The following is a 23,812-nucleotide window of genomic DNA, read 5'->3' on the forward strand; positions in this document are numbered from 1 at the left end:
TCCAAAACTTTCCTTGTTGTTTCAGTCCTTGTTGTTTCTTCTCCTGTTATCCCTTACCCTACGTTTTTGCTCTTCTCTCCTTTGCCACGATATTCCTAAGATACTTCCTCCTGTCTGTCCATTCTCCCATCCTCATTAAACCACGCCCACTTAATCTACGTAAGTACTCTCTGTATTTCGCCTCGTCTTCTCATTTTGTCTGTTTGCCTTCCCTTAGATTTCACTCACCTGCCTCCATTGGTCACCCAGAGCAGACTTTTGGCAATTCCACTCTTTACAGACAACATATGGTGTAAAGACTGAATGAGTTTCCTTGGTCATGTGATCTACTTTTTTAGTTTGCCTCCTGTGTTGTTTGATCATTGCAACTGAAAGCCAGAAGGTGATGTTTGAAAACCTAGTTTGCCCCTCTCCATGAGAGCCAGTCTACTCTCTAGAGCCCGCTCACGATGTAAACATTTTACAATCCTGATCAAACTGCTTATTTCCCTTCATATACCTTATACTGTATTGGTATTCTTTCTTAGTTGTTTCTTCTTGCTTAAATTGTGGTTACTCTGTTTCTTGACAATGTTTGTATTTCCCATTATAGGATGTGAATTTTCGATTGTTAATTGTTGTGCCCCCTACCCTTAAACCACAGGATGTTGCGGGTTACAGTCTCTCCTCCTTTCTCAGCATTCACCATGGTCCCTTTCACGCAGTTACAGTCCAGTATCCCTTTTCATAGCGAGTCTGAAACTTCCTGCCAGGCCTCCGGTCTCTCAGGATTACAGTGTCTCATCCATGGAACTGGTGAGACAGGGCCCTCCTTGTCAGACTGGCTGTTAGGTTGTTAGGTTGTGCTTCTACCTCCTCCTGAGGGCCCCTTCCTCGTCGAACGGAGGGTGTGCCCACCCTGGGGTGGTGAGGAGGCCGTCGCGGCGGGATTCATTGAACATTAATGCCCAAGGTGCCAGATGTGTGGAACTTTGAGGGGTGCTCCGGTATTCCCGAAGGAATTTCTGGAGGTGCTGCTCAGTCCTCAGTCCTCATAAATCTTTCAACTTCGCCATTTGCTTGTGCCCATTACGGGGTAATACGACTGTGCCGGAAGCCATGATAATGTAGGAACTCACGGAACTCGTGTCCTTGTAACGGGGGCCCGTTGTCGCTTCTGATTTCCTTGCGGCATCCAAACATGGCGAATATCTTGTCCAACACTGGGCCCACTTGTGAGAATGCTGTTGAGTTAACGACGTCCACAAGAGGGTACTTGGAGTAGCTTTCAATTTTGGCTAAGGTGGCTCTGCCATTCAGGAAACTCCCGAAATCAATGCTTATCTTTTCCCAGGGGCTTCTCCCCTGCACCTTGATGTGGATGGGCGCGGGCCTTTCGGGTGCGCTCGCCACTTGGCAGGAGGACCATCTCCTGACCGTCTCGACGACACGGGCATCAATTTCTGGAAACCAGACTTTCTTCCGCATGTGTGCTTTCATCTTCTCCACTCCCTGGTGCCCGCTGTGGGCTAGCTGTGTCGCTTGCAGCTGGTGGGACGCGGGGATGACAATTTGCGGCCCTCTCAGTAAGATTCCCATTTGGGTGATGCTCTAACTCGTCCCTGACCCTCCACATGTGCATGAGGCTCTCTTTTTCCGAGCTGGAACACGAATTGGCAGACTGTAGGAACTGACGTCAGTGCCCCCCTTGGACGGCTCCCTGGACCTTGGCGACGACCGAGTCCCCTTCTGCAGCAACTGCTATCTCTTCGAGCGTCAGCGCTCGAGGGCAAATGAGAGATGAGATCATGTCTAGATGTGCCTCCGTGGATTCGGAGTCAGGCTCCTCATCCTGGCCACCATCTTCGTGTGGGTCTGGGTGTCTTGAGAGGAAATCTGCTGGGTTTTTGGCACCAGGTCGATACGCTACCTCCATCTGGTATTGTTGGAGTCCAATGGCCCACCGTTCGATCTGTGGCAGCGAGTGGGGCGCTGAGCCTCTGAACAGAGGCACTAGGGGTTGGTGATCTGTGATGGCCTTAAACAGGTGGCCGCAGATGTACAGATGGAAGTGCCAGCATGCCCAGGGGATTGCTAGGCCCTCCATCTCCATCTGCATAGCGCTTCTCGGTCGGGAAGAGCGCCTTGCTGGAACAGGCTAGGGCTGCCCACCGACCTGGCACTTGTTCTTGGGTGAGGACAGCTCCCAGCCCGACAGGGCTGGCATCCACTAATATCTCTGTTCGCTTGGCCGGGTTGAAGTATACCAGGTTTGCGTGGTCAAGGAGGGAGTTCTTGACTGCTTGGAAGGGCACTTCTTCGGCGGATCCCCACTGCCACATGGCGTCAGTATGAGTGAGATTTCGGAGGGGCTCGGTGATGGTGGCGAGGTCCGGAATAAAGTGGCCACAATATGTCGCCAGCCCAAGGAAACTACACACTTCCGCTACTGTTAGTGGTGCTGGCGCATTCTTGATGGCCAGGGACTTACGAGGTTCAACCTGGATTCCTTCCTGTGTGAAAGTGTATCTGAAGGATTCTATCCGTTGCTGGAATATCTGGCACTTTTCTCTGTGCAGAGTGGCCCCATGGTCTTGGAGTCTTTGAAACATGGCCTTCAGGTGCTTGTAATGTTATTCGGCGGTCTGTGAGTGGATGAGGATGTCGTTACTCACATTTAACACGCCAGGCAGTCCGACCAGGATATCTTTGACTGTATTTTGGAAATTTTCGGCAGTTGATATGCCAAAATGTAGGCGCTTGTATCTTTTGAGTCCTAGATGGGTACTGAATGTGGTGATATGCCTGCTTTCTTTGGCAAGCACCAGTTGATGATAACCGGCATTCAGGTCCAGTTTTGAAAACCACCTCGGCCTATTTAAGTCAGCCACAATGTCGTCCATCGTCAGTGTTATGTTGCATTTGCGCCAAAGGCCTTGTTAGGGAAGCGCATGTCTATGCAGAGTCTTATTTTTCCCAGTTGGCAGGGTTTTTCAGCGATTACCATGGGGGACACCCATGGTGTGGGTCCTGAGACTTTCTCTATGACCCCCAGGTCCTCTAGTTTTTCCAGCTCTTCTTCCACTATGGGTCTGAGGTGTAAAGGGATCCTCCTGTGCCTCAATGCTGTAGGCTTGACGGTCTGGTCTATGTGCAGTCTGATTGGAGCTTTCTGTATTCTTCCTAGCCCTTTGAAGAGGTCTTCAAATTGGTCGAGCAGGTCTTTCGTCTGGTCAGCCTGCACACTCCTTGTGAACGTTACCAGCCCTAAGTCCTCTGCTGCATGGCTGCTCAATAGTGTGTCGGCCTCTTGGTTGATGACATGGATGTCAATTGTTATTTTGGCATTTCCGGATCGGACGAGTACCGTCATCTTGCCTTGGAGCGGTAGGGGTGAGTCACTCCCATGTGCAAAGATCTTCATCTTCAAAGGCTGGAGTTCCGGTTTGGGCCTTAGTTTGTTATACTGCTGGATCCCCATGATGGTAACTGATGCTACCGTGTCGATGACTGCACTGACTTCCGACCCGCTATTAGTACCGTGCACCTGGGCTGAGGTCGCCTCCGTCTCTTCAGGGCTTGTGTGAACCAGACCAGGTAGAGCTCCTCTTCATCATCAGACAAGGTATCATCTGCATAGTATACATTTTGTTCACTCTTCTACCCCTTATGCAAGGACGATAGCGAGATGCTCGACAGTTGGCGGACTAGCCTTCGCTCTGGCACGGGCCGTTTCCCTTCCTTCTTTTGTGCTTTTCTTCGGCATACTGACACAAAATGATTTGCAATGCCACTGTTTGTGCACGTCTTCCCCTGGGCTGGGCACAACTGGGGTGGGTGCTCCTCGTACTCACACTGGCCTTTCGTGATTGGAGGTTGGCGAGCTTGTGGTTTACTGCCCCTCGCTCACCTCCCGACAGCATCAGTCCTCTCCGTCTTGATGGTGGTGCCCTTCTCTGGATTGCGCATCGGCACGAGATTCATCTCCTTTGCGCGCGCAGCCGAGAAGTCATGAGACCGTGCCATCACTTGTATGTCAGCCATTGGTATGTTCGGCTGTCGTAGTAGGAAGCCTCACAGGACCTTGCGGCAAATGCAAAGGATCAGTTGGGCCCTGATTTCTTCTGCCGCCCTGTCGCCCGCGTGGTGAGTGCTGGCGAGCTCCCTCAGCCTCGCATGAAAAGCGTCCACTGATTCCCCTTCTCTCTGTCTGGCTTGCCGCAATTAGAAGCGCTCAAAATCCAGATTGAGCTGGGGATCAAAATGCTCACTGAGCGCTGCCACCACCGCTGCGTAGTCACCGGGGAGGCCCGTATTGGAGATGTGTTTGAAGAGCAGGTAGATCTCCTCTCCTGCGTAGTGGAGCAACAAGGACTGTTTGACGGCACCATCCATTTCCCTGGTGGCGATAAAGTAATTCTCGAGGCGGCCTATCCAGGTCCGCCAACGTGGTGATGCCGTGGAGGGGTCAGTCGATTCGCTGAATGGCGGTACGATGCCTGCTGGAGGGTGTTGCGGTCTGGCCCTAGCTGGGGGCTGTGCTGCATCCCCTCGATCTCCCAGGGCTGGAGGTGAGAAGTGGTCCTTGTGAGCCCCAGCGAGGGTGCTACTCTGTTACAGGCGTCCTGGAGTGCCTGGGCAGGCACCGCTGATGCAGTTCGACTTCACGCGGCCCGCCGAGTAGTGAGGCAGCCAGGAGTGCACACCACCTGTCCTGCATGACTCACCGGTGCTTGCATGGCCGTATTCTGTCCTGGCGAGTGGCTGCTGGGTGTTGCCTTTGTGCTGGGGTGAGAGGCCTGTCTGCCTCGTGGTGTCAGACCATGACAGATCGGTATACACCCCCGACTGCTCTCCGCTGGGCCGCCGGGGCCGCCCTTGCGGCTCTTCAGCTCGATTTGGTCCGGAGCGTGGTTCATCCCACCCTCGTCGCCAGTGTTGTGCCCCCGCCCTGGGCCTAGATAAGCGTAGTTGCGCTGCATGTAGGGTCGCGGCGAATAAGGACACTACACACTTGACTCATGTGTACTCGCGGACTGCCGTAAACGGTCCCGCCCACATTTATTTATATGCACGCTCTGCCATCCGGCGTGAGCGCGGGGCTGTATCTTCCGGCGCGTGCCCCAATCTCGAACATCTAGCACGCTGACTCATCACATCAATGAGGATCAGAAAGGAGAATATGCTCCGGGCCATTTCCATACTGCTGCGGCTTCCTCCATTTGATACTATTATAACCAAGCTACTTACTGTGTATTGCCTAATGGGTGTTCTATCGAATTGGCTATTTTTTCAGTTCGGTGCACTTTACCAAGATAGGTTCTTTCCAGACAACACTCCTGGTGGTGTATAATATTTAAAAGCCAGAAATGGTGGCAAAGCATTCTCAGAGTTGGAGCCCTTCCTTTGGTTCTCTTTGTCTTACAATATCTGCACCATGAATAACCAATGGGCTTCTGTAAATAACATTGAGGCCTTATCTTTAGATAAGTAGCAATGCAGGAGCAGAATGCATGTGGAGTCTGGTATGCTTCACAGTACCAACATGGCAAATCATTGGTGGCTTTGTGTTATTAAGAATATCTCGCCATGACGAGCTACCCACCACCAGGGCCGGCTTTAGGACAGTGCGATTGGTGCGGCCGCACTGGGCATTGACCTATGGAGGGGTGTCGCTGACCTCAGGGGTGGGCAAGATGTTTAGCAATAACTTACGATTGGAAAGATAAGGGGCACTTTTGCCTGGTAGTAGTGAGAGAATCCAAGGAGACGGTCATGGAGTGTAGGGGCACTGAAACTAATTGTCACTCTGGGTGCCACAAATGCTAAAGCCAGCCCTGCCCACCACTGTTTTACTAATTCCCTGCAGCTGAGCCTGTCCTTTCTACCTTCCATGTTTCCATGTTGTTCCCCTTTCTTTCTTTATTCTTCTCCTGCCACCCCATGTCCTTTTTCAACCCGAAGCCAAACCCTCACGAATATCTTTGATTGGCTAACGTTTCTCATTGCACAGACCCTTAGACATGGGATACAGGACAGCTGCCTCTTTGCCTCGCTCCCAAGAGCAATGGAATTTGTGTTTGAAATCGAGAGAATACTATGCAAGGTTAGCATTTATCTACTGAGATTATTAGACCGTTTAGGCTTACAAAGAAAGTTCATTTTCAATACTGAAATACAGAAACCATGAGTTTCACTCCGAATGCCATGGTGTTGTCAAGAGCAAAAACTATCCAAGGAATAGTTTTTGTGCGTGGTATTTGCACTTGATTCCTATATTTACACATTGCAATGGGAAATACCAAGTGAAAACTCTGAAATTGTTTTTCACTTGATAGCCCCCTTACTGCACTGGATTGCCTTTCCTCCAAGTAGTAGGTGGAGGAAATTCTAAATGTAAAAGCTCAGAACTGACAGCAGTTTGCTCAAAACCAGTGATCGTGAAAAGGATATAGATTTTTCTGTGCCTGATTGTATCCATACTATGCACTCAGATTGAGTCCATAAAAGGTGTATTTCTGCTTTTTATTTCCAATTCCTCGAAGTGCAACTCCTTATTTTTCAGAAGATGTAAATTCGAAAATCACACGCCATGTCTCTCCAGCGGAGTGGCTGTCTCATTTTTTTCTGTGGTATTCGATTCTTCAGGCTCCAGCCCCTCAAATAGCCCCCAGTCTTGCCCCCTTCCCCCACTTATGTGACAGATTGTAACTCCTGCATGTTCTCAACTGTCATATCTATATCTGATGTTGATGATGCTATTTTGAATAGTTCCCCAGGTAAAACCCAGGGAACAGAATGAGTCCCAATAGATGTTTACAGACACAATGTATCATTTTCGGCCCCTCTATTGGCAAATGTGTATTGTGCATGCGGATCTACCAAGCTCCTGGAAGAGATCCACTATTGTCCCCGTCTTTAAGAAGGGTCACAGGGGAAATCCATCATGTTATCGGCCTATTTCATTGTTGGATTCCTCTGTCAAAATTCTGGGCAGGGTGATCCTCCAGAATTTGGAAGATTAGTCAGAAGACAGAAGTACAATATGGTTTTCGATGCTTTGTGGGGACAGTTGAACAGTCCCAACCTGCTTCTGATATCGGGGAAATACTTAAGGACCAGGGGCGGCGCTTTGCGCCAAGCCTTTATGGACTTGTCTAGCGCTTTTGATTTAGTGGACAGGTCCAGGCTGTGGACTTTAAGAGTGATCCTAGGGTTGGTTTTGGGTATAATTGAACTCCGTAAACAAATGCACTGGAACACTTTGCTCAGGTCCGTTATGGTCCAGCTGGTGAATGCACGTCTACTTTTAAAGTTACTAACGGGGGTCAGACAGAGGTGCATCCTAGCCCTCTTTTTATTTCTTTTTATATTAATTCTTTGGAGTGTTTTTTTACTGACTAACAGAGAGGATCAGCCCGACTAGGAGACAGACTAATGCCTGCGCTCCTGTATGCCGACGACGTGGTGTTGTTGTCACGCACAGCAAATGAGTTGCAACTTTTATTGAATGCTTTTAATGATTTTAAGATCCACCCGAGTCTGAAGGCCAACCATTCAATCAATCAATCAGGGACACTTATAGAGCGCGCTACATACCCGTAGGGTCTCAAGGCGCTGGGTGGGGGGGGGGGGGGGGGGGGGTGCCGCTACTGCTCGAACAGCCAGGTCTTCAGCTTCTTCCTGAAGGAGAGGTGGTCTTGGGTCAGGCGCAGGTCGGGAGGGAGGGAGGGAGTTCCAGGTCTTGGCGGCCAGGTAGGAGAAGGACCTTCCTCCTGTAGTCGCTCTTCGGATGCGGGGGACGGCGGCGAGGGCGTGGTTGGTTGATCGGAGGTGGCGTTTGGGAGCGTAGAAGTTGATCCGGTTGTTGAGGTAGCTCGGGCCTTGGTCGTGTAGGGCTTTGTGTGCGTGGGTGAGGAGGCGGAAGGTGATTCTTTTGTTGACGGGGAGCCAGTGAAGGTCTCTCAGATGTCCTGTGATGTGGCTGGTTCGTGGGATGTCGAGGATGAGTCTGGCTGAGGCGTTCTGGATCCGCTGGAGTCTCTTCTGGAGCTTGGCGGTGGTACCGGCGTAGAGGGCGTTGCCGTAGTCCAGTCGGCTGGTGACGAGGGCCTGGGTGACGGTCTTCCTGGTCTCGGTGGGGATCCACCAGAAGATCTTCCGTAGCATGCGTAGGGTGTTGAAGCACGCCGAGGAGACGTTGTTGACTTGCCTGGTCATGGAGAGGGAGGAGTCCAGGATGAATCCCAGGTTGCGTGCATGGTCTGTCGGTTTGGGTGCGGTGCCCAGGGCGGGAGGCCACCAGGAGTCGTCCCAGGCGGAGGGTGAAGAGCCCAGGATGAGGACCTCCGTCTTGTCAGAGTTCAGTTTCAGGCGGCTGGTCGTCATCCACTCGGCTACCTCTTTCATCCCTTCGTGCAGGTTGGCTCTGGCGGAGGCGGGGTCGTTGGTCAGGGAGAGGATCAGCTGGGTGTCGTCGGCGTAGGAGATTATGCTGAGGTTGTGTTTGCGTACGATGGCCGCGAGGGGGCTCATGTAGACGTTGAAGAGGGTGGGGCTCAGCGATGATCCTTGAGGGACGCCGCAGATGACTTCGGAGGCCTCTGACTTGTACGGTGGTAGGCGGACTCTCTGTGTTCTTCCGTCGAGGAAGGAGATGATCCATTCCAGCGCCTTGTCCTGGATTCCGATGTTGCTGAGGCGCTGTACTAGGGTGCGGTGGCAGACCGTGTCGAATGCCGCGGAGAGGTCTAGGAGGATGAGGGCCGCTGTTTCTCCATTGTCCATCAGGGCTCGGATGTCATCGGTGGCGGCGATGAGGGCGGTCTCGGTGCTGTGATTGGCTCGGAAGCCGGACTGTGAGGGGTCGAGGGATCCGTTCGTCTCGAGGAAGGCGGCCATCTGCTTGTTGACGGTCTTCTCGATGACTTTGGCTGGAAACGGGAGGAGCGAGATGGGGCGGTAGTTCTTGAGTTCGGTGGGGTCCGCTGTTGGTTTCTTGAGTAGAGCGCTGAGTTCGGCGTGTTTCCAGCTCTCAGGGAAGGTGGCGGTGTCGAAGGATGTGTTGATGATGTCTCGAAGGTGGGGTGCGATGACAGCGTCCGCCTTGTTGAAGACGTGGTGAGGGCAGGGGTCGGTCGGTGATCTGGAGTGGATGGAGTTCATCGTGCGGATGGTGTCTTCGGTGCTGATCGGGGTCGAGGCGGGGAGGGTGGTGGTGGGGGGTGGTTGTTCGGTCATGGTGTGCGTTGGTTGGTTGTTGAAGCTGTTGTGTATGTCCGCGATCTTGTTGTGGAAGTATGAAGCGAGGGAGTTGCAGAGGTCTTGCGATGGGGTGATGTCGTTGTTTCCTGCGCTGGGGTTGGAAAGCTCTTTCACGATGTTGAAGAGTTCCTTGCAGTTGTGTGCGTTGTTGTCCAACCGGTCCTTGAATGCTGTTTTCTTGGCGGCGCGGATCAGCTGGTGGTGCTTCCGGGTGGCAAGCTTGAAGGAGGTCCTGTTGTCCGGTGTAGGTTCCCTTCTCCAGACTTTCTCGAGGGCTCGGCAGTTCTTCTTGGAGCTCTTGAGTTCGTCGGTGAACCACGGGGCTCTCTTGCTGCCGGGTCTGCTGGGCGGGGTCCTCAGCGGGGCGAGCTCGTCCGCGCAGATGCTGATCCACTTCGTGAGGTTGTGGGCGGCCTGGCTGGGGTTCGCTGAGCTGGCAGGAGGGTGCTGGCTCAGGGAGGTGGCGAGCTGGTCTGCTGTGATCTTGTTCCAGCTTCTGCGGGCGGCCTGTTGCTGGTGGTGGTGGGTCGTCGTTCTCTTGAAGGTGAAGTGGACGCAGCTGTGGTCCGTCCATTGAAGCTCTATGGCGTGGCTGAAGTCGATGTCTGTGCTGGAAGAGAAGACTGCGTCGAGTGTGTGTCCGGCGAGGTGGGTGGGGGTGGACACCAGTTGCTTGAGTCCAAGATTGGCGAGGTTGTCGAGCAGGGTGCTGGTGTTGCGGTCGTTGTTGTTCTCCAGATGGAAGTTGAGGTCCCCCAGGAGGATGTAGTCAGCGGAGGGGAGGGCATGCGGGCTGACGAAGTCGGCGATGTCCTCGCTGAATTGTGTGCGTGGTCCAGGGGGTCGGTAGATCAGGGTGCCTCTGAGGGTGGTGTTCGGGTTGGTGTGGATCTGGAAATGCAGGTGTTCGGCGCTGGTCAGGGTGTTGTCGGTGCTGGTCGTGAGACGGATGGTGTTCCTGTGGATGATGGCGATGCCTCCTCCCATCTGGTTGGCGTTGCGGTCCCTCCGGACGATCTTGTAGCCCTCTGGGATAGCGATGGCGATGTCGGGAGCTGAAGAGGCGTTCATCCAGGTCTCCGGGAGGAAGGCAACGTCAGGGGCTGTGGCGTCTAGAAGGTTCCAGAGTTCGATGGCGTGTCTGTGGACGGAGCGGGTGTTGAGCAGGATGCACTTGAGGTGGGTGCTGCTGGTGTTCGACTTGGCGGGTGCTGGTGCGGGGCAGGTCCGGATGCAGGTGAATTTGCAGGCGTGGCAGCTGAAAGGTCCGTGGGTACGTCGTGGAGTGGCTTGATGGCATTCTGGGAGTCGGCCGGTGTTGAGTGCGATGAGGGTGGCGGCGGAGTACGTCAGGCGGGTCGGTCGGGGTCTTCGGGGGCCAGGGGTCCTGGCGCTGGTCGCGATCCGGTCGCGGACGGGCGCAGACGGGCTTACCTTTGGCGCGCCCTCGGCGCACAATCGGCGCGCCCGCTGCGCGTGACCGCTGCGCGTACGCACGGTCGCCATTTAAGGCCAAGTGCGCGGGTGGGCGGAGCAGCTGGGAGGCGGGAGCGGGGAGGGTACAGAAGAGAAAAAGGGGCGGGGGAAAGCGGCGGTGGCGGGAAGGGAGAGCGGAGGGCGGCGAGGTAGGCGGACAACAAGGAAGGAAAACGTAAACACAGGAGCAACAAAATTATTAAAAAACAGGCACAAATGGGGGCAAAAACAGGGCAAAATACAACACCTAGCGGCAGCAGTAACAGGAGAGCAGGCGATCACGGAGCATGCCGGAGGGGGCGTGGTCAGCGGCAGCGAGGCAGCAGGGCAAGGGGCACACGCAGCAGCTGGTGGCCGTGCGGCGCGGGGGTGTCCCACAAGTGGGTCACACTCACCTGCGTCGCACGGTCGCCATTTAAGGCCAAGTGCGCGGGTGGGCGGAGCAGCTGGGAGGCGGGAGCGGGGAGGGTACAGAAGAGAAAAAGGGGCGGGGGAAAGCGGCGGTGGCGGGAAGGGAGAGCGGAGGGCGGCGAGGTAGGCGGACAACAAGGAAGGAAAACGTAAACACAGGAGCAACAAAATTATAAAAAAACAGGCACAAATGGGGGCAAAAACAGGGCAAAAGACAACACCTAGCGGCAGCAGTAACAGGAGAGCAGGCGATCACGGAGCACGCCGGAGGGGGCGTGGTCAGCGACAGCGAGGCAGCAGGGCAAGGGGCACACGCAGCAGCTGGTGGCCGTGCGGCGCGGGGGTGTCCCACAAGTGGATCGCCAACCACACCAAATCTTCCTTTATGATGTGTGGACCCAGAAATATCAGCTCACTTAGGTTTGTAATTGAGGAGACACCCATTATGAAAGTTTTAAATTTTAATAATTTAGGGATCCTAATGGATGTGAATTTAAATTGGGATAAGTTACTGTCTCAGCGTAGCCTCAAAATGGGAAACTTGGTTGATGCAATCTTTTTGTTTTCCAGGACATTACACGGAAATCTATGAGGGACTTAATTACCCTATATAAAGCAAAATGCTTCTCCTTGGGCACTTACGGAGCGGCGGTGTGGGAGTATGTCAATTCTAACCGTTTATAATTGGAAAATAGATTTCTTTATAGATTATTGGCTGTCCCAAAAAGTATTTCCACACAGAGGTCAACTTGGCGTACATTGAGGACTGAGTAAACATTTGGAGCTCACCATTTACAAAATGTACCCACCTTATCCTTTCTGACCGCATCACTTTAGATCATGGTCTTAACATTCCTTGGTTGGCCTACATCAGAAAAACGTTTACTGACTTGGGAATGCCACAGTTTTTTCGTCTCCAACTGTGATTGGCAGTAATTCGAAGGCTCTGATTTGTCCCCTCTTTTTATGTAAATGTAGTTTAATTTGGTCTAATAAACTTTTGGTAATTGACACAGGAAGCTATCACATGTAGATTGTCACTCTGGTCTGACCTGATTCTTACCTAGACTGGATCCCTAATGCAGAGCATTGTTTCTGTTAAATCTGTTTCAGGTTGAATTTTGTTCATTTATTGGTTGCTTAACTTTTACAGGGCAGTTGGTTTCCATCCCTTCCCTGTTGTCCGTGTAATGGAACTAGCCATCAATCTTGTCTGTATTTTATGTTTCTGTGTAGTTTTTTTTTTTTTAAGTTCAAGAAAATTTTATTAATAGTAATAAAAAAGAAAACCAGGTGTCAAAACAAAGTACAGCGGGATATCAGAGTAAGAATCTAAGCAGAATAATACAATCATACAAATGCAAGCATGATAATAAAATAACTCTGGGTGCAAAATGAGAAAAAGGGAAAGGGTAGAGAAAAAATACGATAAGCATAAAATATGAGCTACATGAGAACATTGGAAAATAATAAACAAAATTGGTACACTGAAGTATAAGTGGAATGTATCAGGCAGTTAAGGAGGTTTAGGAACTTCCTGTTGTGGAGGCGTGGGGTGAAACAAGCGTTTACTACATGAGTCCAGATAAAGTGTGACGGGAGTCCATAAATCCATGCGTTTTGTAGCCATACATGCCGGGAAAACATGGGCAGTGTCCAGTCTATGGTTATGACATACATTAAACCACCATGCTTTGAAGGAAATTTTGGAGAAGTCTTTCCAGTTGACTGTAATTTGTTGGAAGGCAGCGGCAAGTAATAGATCAACAATCTGAGGGTTTAGATCAATGCCATGCCAACAAGGAGAGAGACTGCCCATAAAAACATGTGTGTGGGAAAAAGGGATAGAGGTGTGAAAAATTAAATTAAGTTGAGCCCAAACCTGTATCCAAAAATTACGAACATGAGTGCATGAAAATATCATATGAAATAAATTGGCTTGTGGTGACGAGCAAGACCAGCATGTATGGGGAGTAGCAGGAAAGCGTTTGTGAAGGTCGGATGGTGTGTAGAGGAGTCTATTGTAAATAAAGAACAAAGTCTGAGTAAGGGTTGCTGCTCTGGAAGATTTGCGAAGTTTGGTCCAGATTTTGTCCCAAAAGGAGACCGACCAAGAGACAGACAAATCATGCTCCCAAGACTCTTCTACTTTAGATTTGGGCCTCGGAGTCTAACCAGCGTGGAGGTATTTGTAAATAGCAGTAGCTTTTGGTGTGGTGCGTAAGAAGGAATGGAGTGCAGTAGTGGTGGTGGATGGAGCAGGAGGAGGACAGGACTGAGAGAGATCATTGTATTTCGTTAGAACTGTATTTTTAAGCAATTGATATTTGCGTGCAAAGGAAGTAGGTAAGTCATGGAGGGAGCGAAGGGTGTCAAAAGATAAAAAGGAGGAGTGAGAAAAAAGTTAGGAGATCCACTGTAGGCCTCGAGCGTGCCAAGCTTTCCAGAAAAAGGGTCTATTACGGATGAGTAAGGAAGTGTTATGCCATATGGGAGAAGAAAGGAAATCAGCAATGGTAGTGGGAGGAGAGTGCGTAGAGGAGAGGAGTAATTTAGTGGTAAACTTATGAATCGGAGTTGAGATGGAGGTGGGTTTGCGGGAGAAGGAAAGGAACTCAGCAAAGGAGAAGGGAGAGAGAAGAAGGCGTTCAAATTTGGTCCATAGAGGACAAGGGGTGTCAGAGTCTTGTAGCCAAAAAGAAGCTTGTCTCAACTGAAACGCCTTGTGGTAGGCTGGAAAGTCAGGAAAGTTGGCCCCACCTTCTGACTTAGGACGAATCAGACGTGCTAGAGACATTCGCGGTTTCTTTTTATTCCAAAGAAAGGACATTAGAATAGAGTTGATCTTTTTGAAAAATTTGGAGGGGACAGGAACCGGAATGTTGGAGAGGGTGTAGAGAACAATGGGAGATAACATCATTTTAATAGTGTCGCGGCGACCCCACCAGGATAGGTAAAGGGGATGCCACTTGGATGTGAGATCTGTTAATTTCTGAATGCATTTGGTCATGCATAGGGAAACGGTATCTGGGATGGTAGGAGTGACATGTATTCCAAGGTATTTGATATTGGAGGGTTTCCATGTAAAATTAGAGGCAGCAAAATCGGGTTTGAACGTAAATTTAGTTAAGGGGAGGATCTCACATTTATCATTATTAAGTTTATAGCCAGATATTTGGGAGTAAGCGTGGACTTCAGTGAGAAAAGCAGGAATGGAAACGGAGGGGTCGGAGACAAATAGCAGGATGTCATCCGCATAAGCGGCTAGTTTGATATGGGAGTCTGAGAGTTGGAAACCATGGATGGAGGGATTTTGACGGAGCTTGGATAGGAAGGGTTCTAATGCTAGGTTAAAGAGGAAGGGAGATAATGGACAGCCTTGGCGAACTCCTCTTTTTAAATCAAAAAAGGAAGATATTTGACCGTTGGCGCAAACTGCTGCGCGTGGGTTAGAATAAAGAAGTGAAATTAAGGATATAAAAACAGGACCGAAACCAAACCAACGAAGGGTGTGAAATAGATAAGTCCATTCGACCCTATCAAATGCCTTTTCGGCGTCCAAGGCAATGGCCGTAAGGGGATGGGGTGAAAGGCGGGACTGGGAAAGGATATTGAAGAGGAGTCTGGTGTTATCAGTTATGAAACGGCCCTTGACAAAGCCCGACTGTTCCTCACCCAAAAGGTCTGGGAGAAGAAGGTCAAGACGTGCCGCAAGAGATTTTGCAAAAATGTTATAATCAATATTGACCAAAGAGATTGGCCTGTAGTTTTTGCAGTGTTGAGGATCCTTCCCCTCCTTGGGTATGAGGCAAATATGGGCATCTGAGAAAGAACCTGAGGAGGAACCTAAGGAAAGAAAGGTGCCGATAAGGGAATGGAGTCGGGGAAGGAGGAGCTTCGAAAAGTGCAAAAAAAATTCTACAGTGAAGCCGTCAGGTCCGGGGGCCTTGTCCTTTTGGAGGGATTGAAGCGCTTTGAACAGTTCTTGTTGGGATATATCAAGTTCTAATTGAGAGAGATCAAGTGGAAAGTGAGGTGGTTTTTGAATGGAGGAGAAAAACGTGTCTAGCGAGTGGGAGGAGGGCTGGGTTTCAGAAGAGTATAAGGTCCTATAAAAGCTAGAGAATTCAGCGAGAATGTCTGCGTCTGTGTGTTTGAGATTTGAGTCGGTGTCGTAGATTGATTCAATGTTTAATTTATTGTGTTTCACCTTGAGATAATTGGCTAAGATCTTGCCAGCTTTATTTTTGCCTCCATAGAACTTGGCACTGGATTTTAATAATTATAGGGATGCATCGTCCGTAGATTTTTTATTAAACTTCATCTTAGCATTAACCAGGGCAGTTAGAGTTTGCTGTGAGCGAGAAGTGAAATAAGAATGCTCCAATTTCTTGATATCCAGAAGGATAGCCTTGGTAAAATCGCGAGCAGCTTTACGTTTTTTGGCCACAAAGCCAATGATAAAATCTCTTGCCGCCGCTTTAAAGGCATCCCAGATGGTGTGTTTGGGGACAGGAGAATTATCATTTAGGGAGAAAAATTCATGAGAGAAGGAAGTGAAGGAGGCAGTAAATTTAGGGTCTAGGAGAAGAGAATTGTTGAAACGCCAACGTTTAGGGCCTGTTGATTTGGGTAGGATATCCAATTGAACTAGTGTGGGGGCATGGTCAGAAAGTAAAATCGGACCAATTTCTGCATGAGTGAGAGTTTGGGCAATATGATGGGTGACAAAAATATAATCAATCCGAGACTGGGAGTGGTGACAAGGAGAGTAGAAGGTAAATTCCTGGAGATCTGGGTTGCAAAGACGCCAAGCATCAGTGAGTTTGTGTTGGGAAATGGCTTGAGAAAAGGATTTGTGAGATTTGTTAGGGACGAAGTGTGCTCTGGAATTCCTATCGAGAAAGGGATCTAGGGGCTGATTGCAGTCTCCTGCTAAAATGAAATTATCATCAATGAATCTGGTGATGTGTTGGGAGAATGAGTGCCAGAAGGTGGGATCTCCAGTGGTAGGGGCATAAACATTTAGGAGAGAAATTGGAACATTCTTGATAGCAAGTTTGGTATATATCCATCTACCATCAACATCGGATTCTTGGGCAAGCAGGGAATGAGCAAGATTTTTGTGACATAAGATTGCAACGCCATTACGTTTACCATCCCCAGGAGAGTAATAAACATCGCCCACCCAACTTCTTTTCAGTTTAACAGATTCATCGACAGATAAATGGGTTTCTTGTAAAAAAGCAATGTCCACATTTAAACGCGAAAGATGAGATAAAATCCTTTGACGCTTGATAGGGGAGGTGATGCCCTTAACATTCCATGTGATTACCTTTAGGGACATAATATCTCAAGGTAGAGGGAGAGAACAAAGAAAGAGAAAGAGGTACAAAGGAGACCCAGAAGAGTGAGGAGACCATGGAGAGTATAAAAGTCAATGAAAGACAACGCAATATAATAATGAATGAGAGAATGAGAGAAGAGAGAAGAGGAGAAGGAAAAGGAGAATAGGAGTAACCGATGCGGAAAAAATGAGAAGATAGTCCAGAGATATATCATATCGAAGAAAAAGAAGAAAACAAAAGAGAGAGAAGGGGGTGCAAAGGAGACCAAAAGAATTGAAAAGCCAAGACGAATAAGAGAGTCGATAAAAAGCAGCACAGTATAATAAGGAGTAAAAGGATGAGGAAAGAAGGAATAGGGTGAGGAAAAGAAAAGTAGAAGCGAGTTGTGTGGAGGAGAGGATAAGGTAGTCCAAGAAGTAGTCAGAATAATAGATATAAGACAGCAATAGAAGAGTATTCGAAAACCAAGAAGAAGAGACACCTGTGAAACAGAGAAAATTAGGGGACGCAAAAGCGAAAAAGATACAAGGAGGAAAGTGAACAACTGGGAGGAAAGGGAAAACATACTTACGAAGGGTAGAGATGGGGAGGGTTGATCACCAGGGGAAGGATACGCGAGGAGATGAATGAGGGGGGAGCGCCAGGCAAAGGAAGCAAGCGTCCAATGCAAACGAACCAACAGGTCGGGGGAATGACGCCAAACATATTGTAAAACCTGCAAGGAGAAGGAAGGAAAGACAATAATGAATGAGACGAATGAGAGAGGGTGAGAACAAGACAATAATGAGTAGCAAAAAGGCACGCAAATAGGCGGCAGTGAACAATACTAATTAACGAACAAGGATAAAAGAAAAACGAAGGGGAGTGAGGGGAAGAACAGGAGAACATGAGAACAGGAGCCGCCTGAAAACATAACAAGAACAAGCAAAAATACATTCAACAATGCACGACAAGCATGCAGATTAACTGAAATTTCAAAGCTTTATCACGCAGGAATCATGGCGGGAAAGCTGACGAGGAGCTAGAGAAGTCCATATCAGAGGCCTGAGTTGCATTCAAAAAGCTTCGTAGGCGAACAGGATCTTCATATGTCATAGTTTTGTTGTTGTAGGTCACTCGGAATAGGCACGGGTGGAAAAGACCGTATCTGGCTCCAATGGCACGAAGTTCTGGTCGCATGTCCAAAAAGGCCTTGCGTCGAGTAGCTGTAGCTCTTGCATAATCCTGTGCAAAGAAAAGGTTGGAGCCTGACCATTGCAGTCGAGGTGAGGCACGGGCGGCTGAAATAACTTTGAGGAGGTCAGTGTATTCTAAGAAGTACATGATGACACCTCTTGGTCGTGAAGAAGGAGAGGAAGTAGAAGGGAGGCGACCCAACCGGTGTGCACGCTGGATGTTAAGCATGGTATCTTCAGGTAGGTGAAGGAGCTTGGGCAGAAATGATTTGAAGAAGGCAATGGGATCAGTCCCCTCGCAATTCTCCGCCAGGCCGTAGAGACGAAGATTGTTGCGCCTGTTACGATTTTCCAATTCTTCAACCTGCTTTTGAAGAGAAGAGATCTGAGATTGCATGTGTGTTACTTTGGAGGATGACTCCTGTAGAGCTGTTAGGGAATGTTCTACCGTGGTCACTCTGGCATCCATCTGAGACCAGTTGTCAGTAAGAACCTGCAACTTAGAATTAGTTTCTTCCATGAAGGGTCTGAGGGCGCGTATTTCTTCCAATAACAGCTCCATGGAAACAGCCGATGTGGACCCCGTTGGCGATGGAGGATCTTTTTTAGGACGTTTCGACGTGACCTTCCCTGGAGGCTGGATGGGCCGCTCCGTGTTAGACTGCGACATTTGAGTGATGATTCCTTGAGAGGCCTCGAGGTGCGCCAGTGCAGAAAAGACTTTGGAATTTTTAATGAAGACGCGGCGTGGAGGTTTGGAGGTGCGAGAGAATGCCTTCTTTTCCATAAAGACAAAGAACAGTAATGTCCACTACTAGTCCAGAGGCAGTGAAGAGTATGCGTCGGAGCTTCTAACTGAAAAACTGCGCAAGGTGCAGGTATGCCATGGAGTGAGGAAAATGGAAGGAACAGCAATCAAATCTCTAATTGAAGAAGTTAGGACATAGATGACGAGAACAAAGAGCCATCGTGGGGACAAAGTGTAGAGAAATGGCACCTTTTGGAGCAAAGAAGGTCCGTCAAAAAGAAGACCTCATGAGTATAAGGGGAGCAAATGAAGGAGAACGCACAAAAAACCGTGCTCAGCACTGCTCCAAATTGTAAATAGCGTTAGACATATGGCCAAGGGAGAAAGCAGCTCAGTTGATGTAGAATTGAATCAGTCTGAATGCTTTTGCAGGGTGCCTGAGGAGATGGGAGAGCATTTGCTCAAAATGGCCACCAGAGAGAGAAAAAACGCGATCCAAACTTGCCAGAATTCATTTAGAGGCAGCTCACAGCATACGCAGGCAGCGGTGAAATAAATAAGCAGAAATCACCTCACCATGAGGAGTTGGCGCTGCGTAGGGCTCCGTGGTGAATGCGCATTGGTGTGGGACGGGAGCGCCGCAGTCCGCGCTAAGAACACACAAAATGGCGGGCGCGACTTTCACTCAGCCGCGTCCGCTATGAAAACATGAAGAACGGCCATACCGCCGCCTGGAAAGGACCGCAAACAAGAGCCCCGTCGTCGCTGCAGACTCCGGTTGTAAAAAATGAGCGTTGCAGGTACAGTTGTGTCGATGGAAGCGGCGAAATCCCCTGGCGACCGGGAGCGCTTACATCTGCGCTGCCGTCCTCGCCGGGCGCCAAGCCACGCCCCCCCTTCTGTGTAGTTTTTATTCTGTTCCTAGGAGACAATTGGTATGCCCTATTTTACGTTCCTATAACTGCAGATCTGCTAAACAGAGACTTACATTTTTGCAGTGTCTATCATCTGTTTTTATGTGTCTCAAAGTTTTTATCTTTATTTGCTTATTCATTAAGATTAGGATAGAAATGCGACGTTTACATGTTTCTCTGAATGTTTCTTTTTATTGTGAACTTGCACTGCTTTTATTAGTTCTGTAAAATTATTTCATTGCATCTTTTGTGGCCTTACAGCCGAAGAAAGTTTATTTGAACTTTAACTCCTTATGGCATTATTGAGACCGGTTACTCCAAAGTAGGATATGTGACCCAAATCATTATAACAGTATTCCATTTGCTTGTAATCTGTTATTAATATACATTCATATTTGACTTGCTTTCAGAACACATCAGGATGTTTCTAAAGAAGTGGTGGAGGAAGAGACTGAGTAAGTATACTAGTTTGAATTTGTGATCGTGTCCTCTGAATCCCTTGAATATTGTTAGTGGGCCTGTAACAGTTCTGAAACTCACATTGACTAGACACAAAACATTGTTATGACCTAACTTAGAACTACAGAGCCGTCATTTTGTCAGACTGTAGACCAATAAAATCTGAGCACCATTGAGGATTAATCTGATCCGACTTCCCACCTAAAACAGGATTAGGAAGCCCAACTAGAAATACATCTCAGAGTGGTCTGACCAGTTCCCTCCCTGTCATAGCTAGCGAGGCCTAGATGTCTGTAAGGAATGCACCAAGGCAGTCTGTGCGTAGGGGTGTCTGCTGTCAGAATATCCAGCGCAAAAATAATGTGCTACCAAAATATTGTAGCCTAAATATCAACTGCCAAAGTATTGTAAAGAGAAGTATAGACAAGAATGTATAGATTTACTATTCTTTTTTATTTTTAATTTGTTTTTATTTTACAACGTACAAGAAATGGTACATGTTCATATAATCACATCTCATAATTATTGCTGTTACACACATGTATACATTTAAATTTCGTCTTCAACATTCCTATGTTCTTTGTCAGTTTACCAAGGAATTACAAAGCCAAGTGGACGTGCCACTCATTACACAGTCGTCCCTTTTAATCTCTAATTAGTCACTAACATCAGACCCTGCGTCCTCCCGGGGGGTGGGGGGAGGCTCACATATATTGCCACGGTAGGCATTCCATTTCCCCCATATTCTGGCTCACTTTTTGGGGCATCCCCTATGTACATATACTGCTTTCTCAGTCACCATTGTGGTGTCCATATCTTGGCACCATTTTCGCAGGGTTGGGGACTGCCCGAATCCCCAGTTAAGAGCTATAGTTCGTTTTGCTAATGTCAGGCCGAGTGTTACCCTGTTCTGGTCCGACTGAATGAAGCCTGTTGGTTCCCGTATATTAATAAAGCAGCATTTCGGTTCCGGGAGGACTTCTATCCCTGTGACCTGCGACATTGTGGTCATAATTGCTTCACAGTATGACTTAATAATGGGACATCTCCATTTAGTGTGTATAAACGTCCCGGAAAGGCCTCACTGTCGCAGGCAAAGTGGTGTGTCAGTGCTTCCCACTTTATGAAGGAGTGTACGTGTGTAATATGTTCTATGTAAGACTTTTAATTGTAGTAGTTTCAGCCTTGAGGGGATTGCCACCTCCCTTGGAGACACCAATGCTTCCTGCCAGTCCGCCTCGTCTAGGGGCCCCAGCTCAGCTTCCCATCGTTCTTTAAGGGCTATTGGGGGATCTTGTTGGTTGTTTACTATTTTTCTGTACACTAGGGAAATGGCTTTCTTGTGTAAATAATCTGTGAGAAGCCTATCCTCTAGTGGAGAGGGTTCCGGCAGCTGTGTGCCTCGGGGTAGGGCATTCTGTAGTGCGGTTTTCACCTGTATATCCAAACCTCTGTGCTAATCCATATGTTCCCTGTAGTTGGTCAAATGGGAAGATCTCCCCCTTTTCCAAATATCCCCTACTTTTGAAATACCTATTAGGTCCCATTGCCGAAAACCTTTTGTATTGCTCAGTTTACCTAGTCGCCGTGTGTCCCATATAGGTGTAGCCTGTGTAAATACCCCTTCCCATCCCAGTGCACGCTGCGTCTCGAACCAAATTTGTACTGTGTGTGCCGTTGGGCCTGTAAGTGCAGGTTGTTGCTTTTATTGTATAATGTTCCCATGATACCTTCTTTTTCAAGTAGATGTATGTGCATGTGAAACGCAGGTTCTTCCTGTGGTACATAAAGCCATTGGTTTAAAACCATAAGCTGCATAGCCCAATAGTATTGTTTAACATTAGGAAGGGCAATTCCTCCGTCGTGCCACCCCCTCATAAGCTTTTGTATGGCTATCCGACTCGATTTGCCATCCCACAATAGTTTGGTCACTTCTGCATTAAGCACTGCGAAATATGCGGGTTCTATCTGGAACTGCGTGTTTTGGAGGGCGTAGATAAACCGAGGGAGCACCATCATTTTAAAAAGGGCGGCCCTTCCGAGTAGTGTTAATGGCAATGAGCTCCAGTGTTTGACATCACTTTGGAGTTTTATAAGCGGTTTTGTGACATTTTCTACCATGAAGCGCGTACGTGTATGTGTGATATATATATATACCTAAGTATTTGAATCCTTCGGTCGCGATTTGAATGGTGCAGTGTTGTGGGAGTTTCGGCACGGGACCGTGTAACACGTAAAGAAGGGATTTTGCCCAGTTTATCGTGTAGCCTGAGGCGCGTCTGTACACTGCACAGATATCTAGCAGGCAATTTATGGAGCGTGCGGGGGTAGTCAAATAGAGAAGGCTATCATTCACATATAGCAAGATGCGGTCTTCCCACCCCATTGCCCACCGTAGGCCCCGAATGACCAGATCTTGACAGATACATGCTGCCAGAGGCTCCAGCACCAGTGCAAAAAGTAACTTTGACAGAGGGCAGCCCTGCCTAGTTCCCCTCCCCAGTGAGAAGTCTGTTGAGATACTGCCATTTACCACTACCTGGGCCAGCGGTTTCGTTTATAAGAGTTTCATCAATGCACAAAAGTTTGGACCAAAACCCATGCGCTGAAGCACAGCAAAATGGAAGGGCCACTCCACCAAGTCAAATGCCATACGTGCACCCAGTGAGAGAATTACCGCATCCTCTTCGATCATGTCTTTACGTGCCATCACACCATTTAATCTGCACAGGTTGAGTGCAGTGTTAGGATTTGGCATGAACCCCGACTGGTCTGGGTGAATTAAAGTTGGAAGGTGTGATAGAGCGCGCAGGTCACCCGGCTCTGAGTTTACCAGATTTTCACGCACTCGGGCCCATGACGTGATTGTGAATACAATTTTGTGAGTCGAGTGAGTTTACGCACCACTATCAGTATTTTATATGTGTTTTCTATAACACTATTACCATAGTACCTGACTTACCACAGGCACTTACTTCTCCTGACAGATCAGGAGCTAGCAGAGGATAAGTGACAAGATAATGCTAAACATTTATTCTTTTCATTAAATAACACTTTGTAAGTCTTCAAAAGACCACAGACACCTGAGGAGTTTTAAGGATTTTTATGTAAAGAATGTAAAATTCAAAGTGACAAAAGTATAAGGCTAATGCAGATCAAAACATCGATAATCAGGATTACAAGAATGATGTAACTATGGATAAGGGTAAGCACCATTGGATGCGAAGGGAACTCTATAGGGTAAGAGTAACAGGGAACATGCTATTCAGTTTCAGGCTTATACTAGGGACGATAAGTTTAAAAACACATTAGTCAGTGAATTCCTAAAAGCCTACAAGTGATTCAAACCCTAATCTTAGTCTGTCTAACTTAGATCCTAAACATCATCACACTTTATTCAAGCAAAAACAGTTTCAATGTGCCCTACAGGAAGGGGAAAAATGGAACATACTAATAAACAGTTTGCATAGGCAATATTAGAGAGATCAGTGAGAATATCATGGGCTTAGAGGCTTTATTAAAGAGCAGGAAGGAAAAGATAGCATACGGACACCCACGGATATATTTACCTAGGACATGAATGAGAACTAACCCTGGCCACGGGTCAGCTTCGGGAATAGACGAGGACAAGGACCCTCAAGGATTTAGGATGCCAGTAGGTGAGCAGGTACAGCTCACGGAAAATCAGGACAGGATACCCCTCAGGATTTGGGTCAGGACTGGGCTCACCAAAAGGGCACGACCAACACCTGCACCTTCGGATGCAAAGCCTGCGCTACCCCCTCACTGCACGGAATCCGCCAGTAACCCCGATTGGGCTATCGAATCTCCCAGCAAAGTGCTCCGCCAGCACTTAGGACTATTTCCACCCCTTGGAGTTTGTGGAAATTTGGACAGAGCGCTCCACAGCTCTCTGTATCAATCACCTATAGAGTCGTGGGGTCGGTGACAGGTCAGCTATTCGGACAAGTCTGACAATTTTCCCTAATTAAACTAGGCTAGATATACTCTTTTTGGGTCCCCAGACCACCCACAAAT

At 48.6% G+C, this 23,812-nt stretch overlaps 1 protein-coding gene across 1 annotated transcript in view; it reads left to right on the forward strand.

The window, feature by feature from the left end:
• CNGB1 (cyclic nucleotide gated channel subunit beta 1) overlaps positions 1 to 23,812 on the forward strand; it is a 1,326,699-nt gene that overhangs the window by 612,404 nt on the left and 690,483 nt on the right. The window contains exon 19 of the mRNA XM_086945539.1: positions 19,726 to 19,770. Coding sequence (XP_086801665.1) covers positions 19,726 to 19,770 — 45 coding nt within the window. The remainder of the gene's footprint in view (positions 1 to 19,725; positions 19,771 to 23,812) is intronic.

Source organism: Lissotriton vulgaris, chromosome 12, assembly GCF_964263255.1.
Source record: "Lissotriton vulgaris chromosome 12, aLisVul1.2, whole genome shotgun sequence".
Taxonomy (NCBI): Eukaryota; Metazoa; Chordata; class Amphibia; order Caudata; family Salamandridae; genus Lissotriton; species Lissotriton vulgaris.